General features: G+C 41.1%; 1 protein-coding gene and 1 pseudogene across 1 annotated transcript; both read right to left on the reverse strand.

Moving 5' to 3' along the window:
• Window positions 1-622: 622 nt before the first annotated feature.
• LOC118362890 (TNFAIP3-interacting protein 2-like) lies at window positions 623-8,869 on the reverse strand. Its single transcript, XM_035743604.2, has 6 exons — window positions 8,077-8,869; window positions 7,113-7,418; window positions 5,231-5,320; window positions 4,230-4,571; window positions 3,872-3,994; window positions 623-2,393 (listed from the first exon to the last, which is right to left on the reverse strand). The coding sequence occupies exons 1-6, from the start codon at window positions 8,416-8,418 to the stop codon at window positions 2,100-2,102; spliced, it is 1,497 nt and encodes a 498-aa protein (XP_035599497.1). The 5' UTR covers window positions 8,419-8,869; the 3' UTR covers window positions 623-2,099.
• A 1,676-nt stretch (window positions 8,870-10,545) lies between these two features.
• On the reverse strand, window positions 10,546-14,538 carry LOC127913647 (putative nuclease HARBI1; annotated as a pseudogene).
• Window positions 14,539-14,544: the final 6 nt, after the last annotated feature.

Below are 14,544 nucleotides of genomic sequence, written 5' to 3' on the forward strand. Positions count from 1 at the left end.
CTTCATCTGCCACCCCTTTAAATAGCGACTTTATAACAGGGAATGTCCAGTTCCCTGCGGCCATATTGTACCCGTAACAACTGGTCCTGGACGTGTGTTGTTTAGCTCAAAATTACTTAATTGAGAACTAGTCTGAAGACAACTGATCCCAAATCAGTAGTTAGGAGCAGGATGTAACCAGAGCCTCTGTCTCACTGGTCTCTAGTCCCCTTGCTGTGTTCACTTCAGCCACACAGGACAGCTGGGAATGTGGCACTGACACATAGGACAGCGTGCCCATTCAGGCTACTCTGGGAAGGGGTTTTCCAAAGTGTGTACAAACATACACACAGTCAGACAAGGAACGTACAGTCACACAAATGCGCACATACGAGCACACACAGACACACACGAATGCAGATACAGACGTGCGGACACATGCACACACACACTTTGGGTCCTGAGTTTCAATGGTTAATCTTTGGTCAGAGCCTCTCGCTGTCTCACACCCTCACTCCTCCTGACTCTGCACCCCAAACTATAATTTGACAAGAAGTTATCCACCAAACAAACAAAAATCCAGCAACAGTTCCTCAAGCTGAGATGTTGCCTGGTTTGTATCACAAACACTCCACATGATTGGTCAAACAACAGTTTTTTTTATTACAAAAATATCCTTTCCATTAAAACAGGTTAAAACAGATAATCACATGTTTATAAATCAATGGCTTCTAGAAAAATAAAACTTGTCAGTTCAGAGGTAATTTCTACTAATGTAGTTTCAAATGTCAGATCTGAAATGGCACTTTTTTTTAAGGTGCCATGTTATGGAGAATTTGTCTCCCACACTGTCTTATCCTACCAGGATGTGGGAAACATACTGCTTTGGTGTGCCAGGATTCAGACGACACCTCAAGACATGATGGCGAAGTTCATTTTGACCCAGCACTGTAAAGATTTGCCCATTTGAAAAGGCCCCACTAATAGCAAATAAATATTCAATCGTATATAATACTGTGAATACATATTTCCAGGCACATAGGTGAATATATATATAGGTTAAATAGAAAATAGATTACTTACACAAAACATGTCAACAACATCAAAATATACAGTACAACAAATAGCACCATGGTAACGAAAGGCAACGTTCATACATTATCTTAAACCAGAAAGAAGCTTATGCATTTCAAATCCAATAAATGCATCTGTACATTAACGATTACTTTGGTAAACAGGTTAGGAAAGTGCAACAGATTAACAATTTGATGCCGGAATATTGAATTGAGGTGTGTGACATTCAAATATGGCAATTAACATCCAATTTTCCATCTAGATTTTCTACAGACCACGCAATCAGAAACACACCCATGCAGTATCATGTGATAATTGACATGGATCATGTAGTCAAACATGAGTGGCTTTGCACTGGAAATCGCTTCGGCTTGTCAAACCAAAGCTATTTCACAAAAACTTTATTTTCCACACTTACTTTTTCCACTGGTATTTATCAGGTACCTACTAGGAGCTCAACCCATTCAAATGGTGGCCAGTGGTGTTTGTTGTTACGAATCCGAAAGAAACAAACAGGTAATTCAAAGTCATTACTGTGTTATCATTTTACCATGTAGTTTCCTGGTAAATACCTGGTCTTTTATGTACTGTAAAATAAAGTTATACCAATATTTCTCCCACTACGACCACCAAGCTAGTACTGACACTCCAACTCTGCATCGATAATCTATTAGATTCTGTCCTTTAACAACCAAAGAACATGGTAGCGTCTGAAGCCCAGGTAGTACCTCCCTGTTTCAGTCCGTTTTCTTCCATTTTAGTGCCTAATGAACACAGCTAGTCAGCTTTCTAAGCTCCCCGGTCCCAACCCTTCTTAGGGTGAATGTAGTGCTTTTTCTTCAGTGCTCAATTATCATCAGTTAGTGATATTTGTCTTAACACCCCAGTGGGGTGGGCGGGGTAGTAACTCATAGCTTGGGAGTAGGGCAAAGTTGCCCCTAGACACTGATCTTGGGTCAGTTTAGCATTTTCCCCACTTTATGGTTTTGTTTGGGGAACGGAAGCTGATCCTATATCTGTACCTAGAGGAAACTTCACGCCGGAGCTCATAGTCTGGCACACTCCTCACAGTGATTGAGGTACTCCACCGTATGTGCGTCATCATACGTGGTGAAGCATCCTGGGCATTGGAGATCCGACGATCCCTGACACTTTGTCCAGGTGGGACTGGGTGCTAATACCGCCGACGCCCCCCCAGGCGATGTCCCGCTTTGAAGTTTTGTCGCAGGTGGATCAACGCTGTTCCTCAGCAGTGGTTCGGCCGAGTCCGTGCTCATACGTGGGGAGATCCGGTGTCCCATATGGACTCGGAACGTGGAGTCGACATCTCTAGTAGGGCTCTGGAATAGAAATGAATGATCATGAGTAAAAGTGTTCCTTCCCATAGCCAAACTGGGCATAGTAGCACTTTGAGGATAATGTATGAAACACTTCATACAAATAAAATTATCACTATATCATTATTAGTATTTTAGGAAAGTGCTCTTTGTTGTTTCCTAATGTGATGGATGACCAATCAAGCCTGTTACCAACCCTTAGTAAACTTTTGGAAAAAAATTGTGTTTGACCTGATACAATGCTATTTTACAGTAAACAAGCTGACAACAGACTTCCAGCACGCTTATAAGAAAGGACATTCAACAAGCACAGCATTTACACAAATGACTGATGATTGGCTGAGAGAAATTGATGATACAAATATTGTGAGGGCTGTTTTGTTAGACTTCAGTGCTGCTTTTGACATTATCAATCATAGTCTGCTATTGGAAAAACGTATGTGTTATAGCTTTACACCCCCTGCTATATTGTGGATAAAGATTTACCTGTCTAACAGAACAGAGGTTGGTCTTTAATGGAAAGCTCTCCAACATAATCCAGGTAGAATCAGGAATCTTTCAATCTTTTTTTTAAAGGGGTGGATCAGCTTAATATTGCAGAAAGAATGTTGCTTCAAATGTAATTGTCTGCATCATTTCCAATCCCCCATATTTTTTTGGTAAATATATATATCCATACACGCATGCATACATATACACATATATACATACACATAGCTATAGCTATATAGACATACATACTTTTTTAAAAGAATATACCTTTATTATTATTCCCCGCAAACCCTACCGCCGATCCCCCAATTGGAGTAAACTAATAAACACTTCTGCTTTTACCTTCAATGTATACGTATTATACACATTTTACAGACACAGTCTGCTTTACAATAGTTCTCTCTTGTTTGTTCTTAGTCCTTACATTTACATTTAAGTCATTTAGCAGACGCTCTTATCCAGAGCGACTTACAAATTGGTGCGTTCACCTTATGACATCCAGTAGAACAGTCACTTTACAATAGTGACAGTCACTTCACAATAGTGACAGTCACTTTACAATCAGATTTTAAAAAACAGGTACCAATACACCTTATGGAACAGCCTGGACTGTGAAGAGACACACACAAAGGTACAGACACACGCATACAAGTGCTAGCACACGTATATTGTAATATTGTTGTATTATACATTTTTTTATTGTAGATATGTAGTGGTGTAGTAATGTTATATGATTGGACCCCAGGAAGAGTAGCTGCTGCCTTGGCAACAGCTAATGGGGATCCCTAATAAATACAAATACTGTATCTTATTAGCCGTTAGCGAACTGTATGAAGAACATGTCTGTCGAAACATCATTGTATCATCAATCCTCAATAAATGGCAAATAGGGGACGGACATAAAAGCTTCCTTTTCATAGATATTTTTTGTCTCCTGTAACACATTTGAATATTATGTATGTTAGTAATGACTGTGTGTGTGGCCTTACCTGTGCCTGTGTGTGTAGCTGCTCTTGTAGTTGAGATACTTCCTCTTGCAGGTCCTGGATCCTGCCCTGCGCTCTCTCCCTGTCTGCCCGCTCCGATTTAAAGTCATCTGTGTAGATGAGAACCTGTGAAGGAGAGAGGGAAAGGGTGATGGTGTGTGAGAAAGAGAGAGGGGTATGTTTCTGATTCAACTGAATAGGATAGATCTGTATGTGAGAGAGAAGAGAGGTTTCTGGATTCAAGTGGGGAGACAGAGGGAGAAACAGAGTGAGTTGGAAAGCGAAAAAGAGAGAGAGAGAATGTGAGAGAGACAAAGAGAAAGAAAGAGAGAGGTGTCAGACGATCCTACACCACACTAACCTGTTGCTCTAGCGTCTGGATGCTCTCCTGGTATCGTCTCCTGTTCTCATCCAGCTCTCTCCCCAACCTCCCACAGTCCCTCATTTTTTCCTCCAGTAGGCCGTTGAGCCTGGCTATCTCCTGCTGAAGCAACCCAGCGTTGGCTGAGGCCAACTCAGGTAACAAGCCCAGGCCAGCCCCAGGCTCTTGTGTAGGCCTGGGCCCTAGCCTAGGCCCCACACCTGGAGCAGGGCTGGAGGTAGCAGTCAGGGCACTAGACTCATTCAGCCTCTTACACAGGCTCCTCACAAACTCTTCCCTGCTCGAGTCATACTTTTGCCATTTGGAGTTCAGACCTTCCACCTGGGAAAATGAAGGAGGGAGGGGAAGAGGGAGACATTAGACCCAAACACACACTTGTGCACACAGCTTCTTACACACACACACACACACACACACACACGGCTGTTCAACTTTAGTTCTTTCAAAAATATATAAAATATTTAACCTTTATTTAACCATGCAAGTCAATAAGAACAAATTCTTATTTTTACAATGACAGCCTACACCGGCCAAACCTGGACGTCGCTGGGCCAATTGTGCGCCGCCCTATGGGACTCCAAATCATGGCCGGTGTAGTGATACAGCCTGGATTCGAAACAGGGTGTCTATAGTGACACCTCTAGCACTGAGATGCAGTGCCTTAGACCGCGGCACCACTTGGGTTCTGATAGCCCATTTGCTATGACAATGTTGGATTACTACAGTCTGCAAAAACACTAGAGTAATTACTATAGTATACATATACAACAGTTTACTACTGTACATACTACAGTATACTACAGTCATGTATATTAAATACTACAGTATTTGCTGTTGTGTTTTTGCAGACTTTAGTCCTTAAAAACACTACAGTGAATACTCCAGTAAAGTCTGCAAAAACATTACAGTGAATACCATAGTATACTATAATATTTTTTCATGTAGGTAGAAGGGAGTTTCTACAGTGTGTTCCTGCTTACATATGCCACTCTTTGCTTTAGCTGTTGGTTCTCTTCTTGGAGTTTGCTGACCAGAGTGTCACCACGACCCGCTTCCGTATTATCCGACATCTGACCATGAAAAGGGGAAACAAGAGCTCAAAATGATACTGTTTATAAATACAACAGAATCAAACACTAACAACTTGGCTGAAAAGCACATAATGGCAGAGACAGAGAGATTCCAAACTCTTTAGTACACAAACCTCTTTTGGTTTAAATTTTTGAAAGACAGTTACAGTGAAAAAAGCTTTTCCCAGTGAGCACATACGTATTTTCAAAGTATTTTGCTGATGGGGATGTTGTTTGGATGTAGCCACTGTTGTTCCAATCTCTCAGTTGGAGTTCAGTGCTTGATTGTGGGCTTTTGGGTTCGATTCCCGCATAGGCCACATATACTGAATATAACATTCAGTATATACAGTTTGTGGATATGAGTTAGCTCTTTACACTCGTACCCTTCTATGGGTTCAAAAATAGCAGATTTGGGTGATGATAAACACATTAAATTGGAATGCAGCGGCTGTACACTAACATGCGATGTGTGACGTCAAAGCATAAGGTCTCTGCTTCCCAGCGCAGTATTGGTTCTGAACATGAACAAGAAGTTACCCCCATATCTCCCACAAATTGTGTCGTCTGAGTGAGGGAAATGCTGTCAATAAAGAGTACTCTTATGTACTTTGAAAAATGAGACGTGAACAATAATACTACCACTTTGGTGTCACACAAGCAAGCCAAACACCCGTTAGTTCAAATGTGCACTTCCCCATTTCATATCACAGAACTCATGTAATATACAATGCCAACGTTTATGATCACTATGCTGATGTACAGTTACAAGATGTCATGGTGTATTGCGAAGACATTTGCCGGGAACTCGTGATTCTATTCGCACCAAAATGCCAATTTGCTTTTCTGAATGGCCTTGTGAAAGCACCGTAAGATCATATTCCGTAACTTAGCTAGCCATGTTCGCAATAGAACACACTGCCACATGGAGACACCAGTTAGACCTCTCACAAGTAATTTCTTTGTCTTATGTTGCACCTGACCAGAGTATTTGAGTTCATTTTATTTATTTTTATTTAACTAAGCAAGTCAGTTCTTATTTTACATTGACAGCCTAGGAACAGTGGGTCAACTGCCTTGTTCAGGGGCTGAACGACAGATTTCTACCTTGTCAGCGCAGAGATTTGATCGAGCAACCGGTTACTGGCCCAACGCTCTAACCACTAGGCTACCTGCCGCCCCCAATTGTGGCAAACAGAACAGTAAATGTAAAACACACATATTATTGTGTTGATTTTGTTTGGATTCAGTCTTGTGTCAGATTAACTGTTTTGTCATCACCTTTAGTCTAATAAGTATTTTCCCATAATCTCCAAACTGTTCCCTTTTGATTGCTACCAGGGTTATGCATACTCTTTCCACGTTTCTTCTGTTAAAAACATTTCAATTTAGCCCTATCTATATAGGCCAATTCCTACGAGTGTAAGGGGTTAATTGTAATTTGCATTGGATAAAAGCGCTTGATAACCATACTACTACACACTTATTTTAGGCTAGGTGGGTCGAACCCTGAATGCTGATTGGCTGACAGTCGTGGTATATCATACCGTATACCACGGGTATGACCAAACATGTATTTTTACTGCTCTAATTGCGTTGGTAACCAGTTTATAATAGCAATAAGGCACCTCGGGGGTTTGTGGTATATGGCCAATATACCATGGCGAAGGGGTGTGTCCAGGGCCAATCCTCGTTGCGTCGTGCATAAGAACAGCACCTAAGCCGTGATATATTGAACATATACCACACCTCCTTGGGCCTTATTTCTTAATCATACAACCTTCATACACACCTCTTTTGCCTTCTGCTGCATTTTCACCTCCTCCGTCACTCTCTCTCCTCCCTTCTTCTCTCCCTCTAGTCGGCCCAGTAACTCTTGACACACCCTGACTGTGGCTCCCAGTTGGCCCCGGAGCTGGTCGGCCTCTTCAGCCAGCGAGGTACACAGAACTGCACGGGTGGCCTGTGCTCGGTCCCTCTCTGCCAAGGCAGAGCGTAGCCTCTGGATAACCTGGTCCTTCTCGTGGTCCGGTTGACGGGTCACACTCTCCAGCTCTCGTTCCTTCACCCTCAGCTGCTGTCGCAACCTCTGTATCTCCTTCATCGGGAGAGAATAGAATAGAATAGGCTTGAGTGTCAAATTCCAAAGATACTTTTAAAAATTATTATTATTTTTGATGGACAATATAGCTTTTTGTAATGTTTAATTGTATTGAATTATGACTTTTATGTGATACAGATTTGTTTTTGTTTTGTGAAGTTAAGGCGAAACAACACTGTCACCTGCACCCCCGCCACACATTGAAATGGAAAAGAGAAGTTATTGCTATAGCAACATCCTCTATGCACTGCAAGGTGGTTTTGAAGCAGGGACATTTCATTAAGCCGAGTTGGCAAGTTTGGGGGTTGGTTAGGCCTACATTAGTAGTATTTCCAATAGACCTCAGTTGTGAACTAGTGTAGGGTTAGGGTTATCTCAAACCAAGTGCATATAGGCATGGTGTAGGCTAGTGGCTATTTTCAGAGAAGACCATTTACAGTAGGCCTAAAATAACCTTCTTTCATAATGTGCAAATTGAAAATGAAAGAAAGGACATATGTCATAAAGGATCGTTTTTAATAATTGACGTTGAAATTTCAAGTAGGGCTATAACCTAATGTTAAAAGGCACAACTATGTTTCACAGGGTTAGTCTAAATATTAAATTCCACATGATACACATTTAGAACACATACAATTCAGTCAATTCTACTCACTTCTTGGCTCAACTCTGCTTGCTGAGCCGTATTCATTTCTGTGTCTTTCCATTTTTGCTTCAGTTTGCAGATTTCTTTGCATAAACTTTCCAGCAAAGATTTGGACGGTGCTATGACAACATGGTCATACCCTTCCACATTGATCCAGGTATTCTCGTATTTGCCCAACCTAGCCTTTAAATCTGCGATTAAATTGTCCCTTTTGTAGATTTTCTTACTTAATGTGTCAATCTCCAGCAGAGTTTCGTGGTAGAAAGTATTCAATGTATTGCAGCTCCTTATCTTTGCTTTCAGTGTATCATTATCCAAATTGACATCCATCGCGTTCCTTATTCCAGTCATGTTCCTTATTCCAGAGGTAACACCTTTGCTTCTGATAGATGGGGATTGGGAAAAATCTTCAATATTCCATCAATTTCTTAATAAATAATTTTGCTTATTGGTTCGATAGAGTTCGTGTTCGTAGTTTATGCAACATGTCTTCAAAATTAGACTGAGGAGGATGTCAACTATGTAGCCTAAAGGATGTGGCTCATCTGAATTTGGAAAGAAATAATTCCGACAACTGCAGGGGATTTCCTAGAGGGACTTCCCCTAAACAATAGGCGGACTTTTCTTGTACTTTACTTTTTAACAACGTCGGGTAAATTGACAACTCCTTTCCGAGTTGTTCAAACATCCATTCCAGTAACAATCTAAATAATATGATTTCGTTAATCGTCTAATAATAAAGTAGACTGGACTAAATTGACAGTTTGACAGGAGTAAAAAAATTTAAAACGCAGCTGAAATCACTATTTGCGCATGCGTACAACATTTCGGGTAACATACTAGACTACCTCCCTCTTGTGATTTGCGTAAATCCACAGATCATGCAATTCTGGTTTTGACGGTTTCTAAACATATGGCCTTTGCTTGAGTAATCCGCATTGGTAAAAAAATCCGTGAAGCAACTCTGTTTTATCGGATGGAATGTAAAACGAGTTGCCGGTAGCTCTATTTTCCTGAATTAATGACAATTCCGAATAATTTCATGAAAGGTTGTCTGCTATTATGTAGCCATAATCTGGTGTGTTTAATTCATTTGTTTACAAAACAGATGTTTTATTCAACATTATGGAAAAGCGTCAGTTGTAAATGTGCCAGCAGTGGGACGTAGGCTAGCCTATACATGAGTTTACCCGTGGGCAATGAATTATCAACCTCAGATCTACCTAGCCTACATTGGGATTTTGACCAAAAGTCTGTGGCCAGTACCTGTATCGTACCCGCGACCTTCGCGTTATTAGCAGGACTGAGCTAACCGGCTGGGTGAAATCAGCAATGGAATGTTGTGGTTATTTAAAGCAAACATGTATCCATTCTGCAAACCCAGTTCGTAATGATACATTGTAACAACGGCCAGGGAGGGGGCCTGTTGCACAAAACTAGGATAAGGGATTAAGCCAGGATATCTTGGTGATCCTGGCTCAATTGATCCGTAATCCGGTTGCACTAAAGATGGATAGGGGCAGGAGGATATGTTATGGTATAAATTACCATGGAGATTTATTCTGTGGAGCTAGCCTGCTCCAGACCAGGCTAAATTCCAGGATCTATTTAATCTCATCCCTAATGTCAGTCAGCAGTCACCACAAATGGAAACCAATAGTTATTTCACTGCTCACTATACATTGTTATCACATAACTAGACCCACTGTCATTATTTAAACGTTTGTGATCATTAATTTCAATGATTTTGGATAAAAAATGATTTTTAGATGTTGCTATCATTAGATAATTTACAGTTTCCCATAGACTATATATAAAATGATATAATATTAGGGCCACAGAGGGAAAAAAAAAAGACAAGTCATAATATTGTAACCAGTTGTTTTAAAGGAGGACAGTTGTTAAAATGACAGATGCGGGGCATTTCGTGAAATTGTACTTCAGTATGGTTTCATAAACAAAGACATGCTGATGTGCCAGAATATTAAGTATCACATTGTCATAAGTATCAAAACTGTAAAAACAATATGTAGCTTTTCTGCAGAAAGAACCAGCCTCATAAATGTATGACTTTATCCTTTTTCTTCAGTGTGGCCCTAGTACTCTGTCATATAAACAAATACACATTCCATATGAATATAAAAACACAATGTGTAACATTATGTTCCTTTATTGAATAAGGACAAAACAAAGCAGGTAAACCATCAGCTCCTTTCAAAACTGAAGTCACAGTGACTCTACAAGATGGAAAGCACAGAATCCAAGCATATTATACAAAATGATACATACACATTCAAAGGTCTGTATATAACACACCCTGCATGTCTGCACACTAAAATAAATGCAGGACAAATCCATACACATCAACTGAACAGACAAATGACTGGATGCAGTAGCCTCCCTGCAGCCTTGTATTACACACAGTATACCGCACAAACATCATAAGAGGCCAAATTCGTAAAAAACTAACCCAAAAAACCCAAATTCCTCTGCCACCGCAGGACATATTTAACCAAAATTGAAAGCACACATACTAACTAAAATAATTCAACACATATTGGTCCCTCAGCAGCCGACCACTGTCGTCATCAGGGAAGATTGCCGGATTGTCCCAGTCCATGGCTGGTGGCACTCTGGGGGCCCTCTCCTTCCTCAGGCAGGCCACATTGTGGAGGACAGCACAAGCCACAGTAATATCACATGCCCTAACAGGGCTGACCCTTAATTTGTGAAGGCAGTGAAAGCGTGCCTTCAGGAGGCCAAAGGTCATTTCAACTCTGGCCCTGGTCCTGGCATGGGCATGGTTGTAGGCCTGCTGTGCTTCCTGGGGGTCTGTGAAAGGTGTCAGGAGAAAAGGCTGGCAGCCATACCCCCTGTCTCCCAGCAACACACCAGAGAATTCACCTGTCAACACAAAATCTCATCATTACTACCTCATAAACACAGTGATATTCTTGACACAGCCATGATGGTTATAAATAGGGGTTGTGTGGCTTACCTTGTGATAGGCACTGATAGATTTCAGAGGCACTGATAGATTTCAGAGGCCCGAAAGATTCTGGAGTCATGGACTGAGCCAGGCCATTTTGCCACAACATTGCTGATCACACAGTCAGCATTGCAGACCATCTGAAATCATAAGATGAGGAATATTACACCAATCAATGCACATCACTGGCAATGCAGAGTGTTCGTCAATGGACAATATCAAAAAGTTATGTTCACCTGAACATTAATGCTGTGAAAGGATTTCCTATTCACAAAATCGGCCTCATGGGCACCTGAGGGGGCTTTTATCCTTATGTGTGTGCAGTCCACTGCACCAATGACATTGGGGAAACCTGTCACACAAAGTAATGAGTATCCTACTATGTGTTAACAGTTGTCCTGTAATTTGTAGATCCTCTTACCTGCAATCCTATAGAACTCCTCTTTGATGTCACAGAGTCTTCTGTGGCCAGGGAAGGAGATGAAGACATCTGCTAATGCTTTGATAGCCAGACACACACTCCTTATTGTGCGGCAAATTGTGGCCTTGTTCAGCTGTTCTGCATCCCCACTGAGTACAGGAAGGCTCCACTAGCAAAAAAGCGCAAGGCCACACAAACCATTTGCTCCACACTCAGTGCATGGCTCCGTGCAGTGCGGTGCTTAATCCTGGGACCCAGTAGTCTGCATAGATACCTGATGCCATCTGCAGAAAACCTGTATCTTTCATATAGATGGTCGTCAGGGAAGGCCAGTGGGTCCAACCGGTCCCTGAAGACCCTTTCTCTCCTGAAGGCTCTCCTCAGCACAAGTGCTTCTTCATCCACCACATCTCGCACGAATGGGCATGCCATTGTCAGAGCAGAAAGGAACACACAATTTTGGGCCTTCATATAGGCTAGTGGCCACACCTGGTGCTGGGGGGGTGGGCAAAAGAGGGCGATGCCTTATAACGATGACTTGGTTGTACTGATTGCTGGGAAAATTAAAAAAAACATAGAAAGATGCCACCGTCCTGTGTGCTCACAATAAGAGCTCATATGTCATGGCTCACTTGACTTTACGAGAATATACCTAATTTTTATTTTGAGCTGTGTCATCTTCTTGGAGCTGGGGGAGGAAATACAAATAATGATTAATACATTTGTGTTACAGTTAGCATACAGTGTACATTGAAGGCATATCTCACCTCCCTCTCAAGTTTTTTTATTTCAAGGTCCAGTTTCCTAATTGTCCTCTTTTTTATTTCGGACTCCAGTGCAAGATTTTCCATCTTTTTCTTCTTGTACTGAATGTCTATGTCTGCCAGTTCTATTTGGCGCCGGAGGTGGTTGCCATACAACTTTCTGATAGCTTGTGAGCTCTGTGAACACAATACAATTAGCGCAGCTGGAATTTGGCAGGATGTGGTGTCCTTTTATTAATACGCACTATGTTGCCAGGCTGGTTTTCCCACTGTATAGCATCTGGGTCCTGTAAAAGAAATTAGATTTTTTGATTTTGATGAGGACTCCTCACCATTGTAGAGTAAATAGTACTTTCACAGTCTTACCATGATACCTCATGCCTTCTGGAATCCAGAGAGATGGTCTCCTCCTCATCATCATCGTCTCCATCATGTGCTGTTGCTGCTGCACTGGGGCCTTCACCCTATCACATTTAATCGGATTCATATTGAAGCTAGTAGACAAGACATGCCAGGCCTACAGTATGCCTTTGATGGAGTACTCACTGGATCAGCATCGTCTGGTGCTTGTGCTGGTGGCTCTAACAGGAACACAGTGCTGCCAGACACTGCAAGGCAATAGGTAAACCAAAGTCAGACAGTCCAAATTGATTCAATATGAATGTGGTTGTATCCCATGTAGAGATGGAAGGACATACCTTGAATGAAGCGGGTGGCATCTTGGGAGGAACCTATGCTCGTCTCTTTCCCCCAGGGATCCCCTCTAAGACGGGCCTGCCTTTATTTAGCTCCAAGGCCATGTCCTCTGCTGGGGTAAGGTCAGCCTTTGGTGACCCACCACCCGTGCCTTGTCTGTGGGTATTCTTTTTCACTGCTAAAACAGTACAGACAATGTGTGAGCAGGCACCTTCTGGGTACAATATATGCTTGTGCTTTGTTAAATATTAGTCAGGGACCATACCATTCTGCAGAATGTTCTTGTATTTGATTTTGACCTGCTGCCATGTCCGTTTTGGCCCGTTCATGTTTAATCTACACACACACACACACACACACACACACACACACATTTAATGGAGTCACACTGCAAAAAATTACTTGGTATTTTTGTCTTGTTTTCAGTAAAAATATAAAAAAAAAAAAAACTTAAATAAAGATGTATTTTCTTGATTTGCTAAATGACCTAGCAAAATAAGTATAGTTTAGACAAAAAATATAAACTTTAAGTAAATGTGTGCTTAAAACAAGCAAATAAAAAATCTGTCAATATAATAAAAATTCTCTTGAAATAAGTTTACTTTTTCCATAAACACTTAATTTTAGAAAAGTTCTCGTTTCACTGGCATATTTTTTTGCTTATTTTCCTAGGTAATTTTGCTCAAGAAAATATTCAAGATGTTTTTTAGATATTTTTTTTTACTGAAAACAAGACAAAAATACTAAGTAAGAAAGACATTTTTGCAGTGCGGTGAGCAACCGACCTTGGGTCCTTTGAAAGGCGCTATATAAATTAAAGTGATTATTATTATAGCTCATCTATTTATTCAATTAAATTTTATTTATAGCACTTTTCACAATTGTTTAATTCTGTCAAAGCAGCTTTACATTAATGAAAGCAGGAGAAACACAAAAAAAACGGTGGACAACATAAGAAGCAGTGTACAACGGCTAAGATTAAACCGTACTGAGCGTAGTAACGTTAAATAATAATGTAAGGCTTTAATAATAATTTATCATAGCTTTATACAGTGTGATGGACTTACTTTACACAATTTCACTCATATCTGCAGTGCATTTCAATTAAAATTTAACCGTTTCATAATTACAGTACAACTGCGTTTTTGGAGATGTGAATTAAATATTTGAATTGTAATTGTGATGTTTCAGCAGAGCGGTGAGTGTGTAATTGTGCACTACTTACGCATTCAGGCGGTCTGCAATACTTTGCCACGCTTTTTCTCTTTGCTTTATCACTGTGGCGGTGTTGCCTTTCTTCTTAATTATATCTTTTACCTCCTCGTATGCCTCCATGAGGATTTGTGCTTCCGACGGGGAAAAGTACGCGGCTCTAGTTGCCATGGTAAATCAGTTAATCTGTGATCTGTGGCGGGGTCTATTTGAGTGAGCCGTGAGCGCGCACCTATCCAGGATTGGTTTCACCTGGCTTAATGAATCCGTGTCTGCTCATCCTGGCTTGGTCTTTGTGCAACCAATTAAGCCTGGACGCACATGTTTTGGATTCATTGAGCTCAGCTGAGTCATTTATCCCGGATGTCTTAATTCTACTTTTGTGCAACAGGCCC

This window comes from Oncorhynchus keta, chromosome 29 (genome assembly GCF_023373465.1).
Source record: "Oncorhynchus keta strain PuntledgeMale-10-30-2019 chromosome 29, Oket_V2, whole genome shotgun sequence".
Lineage (NCBI taxonomy): Eukaryota > Metazoa > Chordata > Actinopteri > Salmoniformes > Salmonidae > Oncorhynchus > Oncorhynchus keta.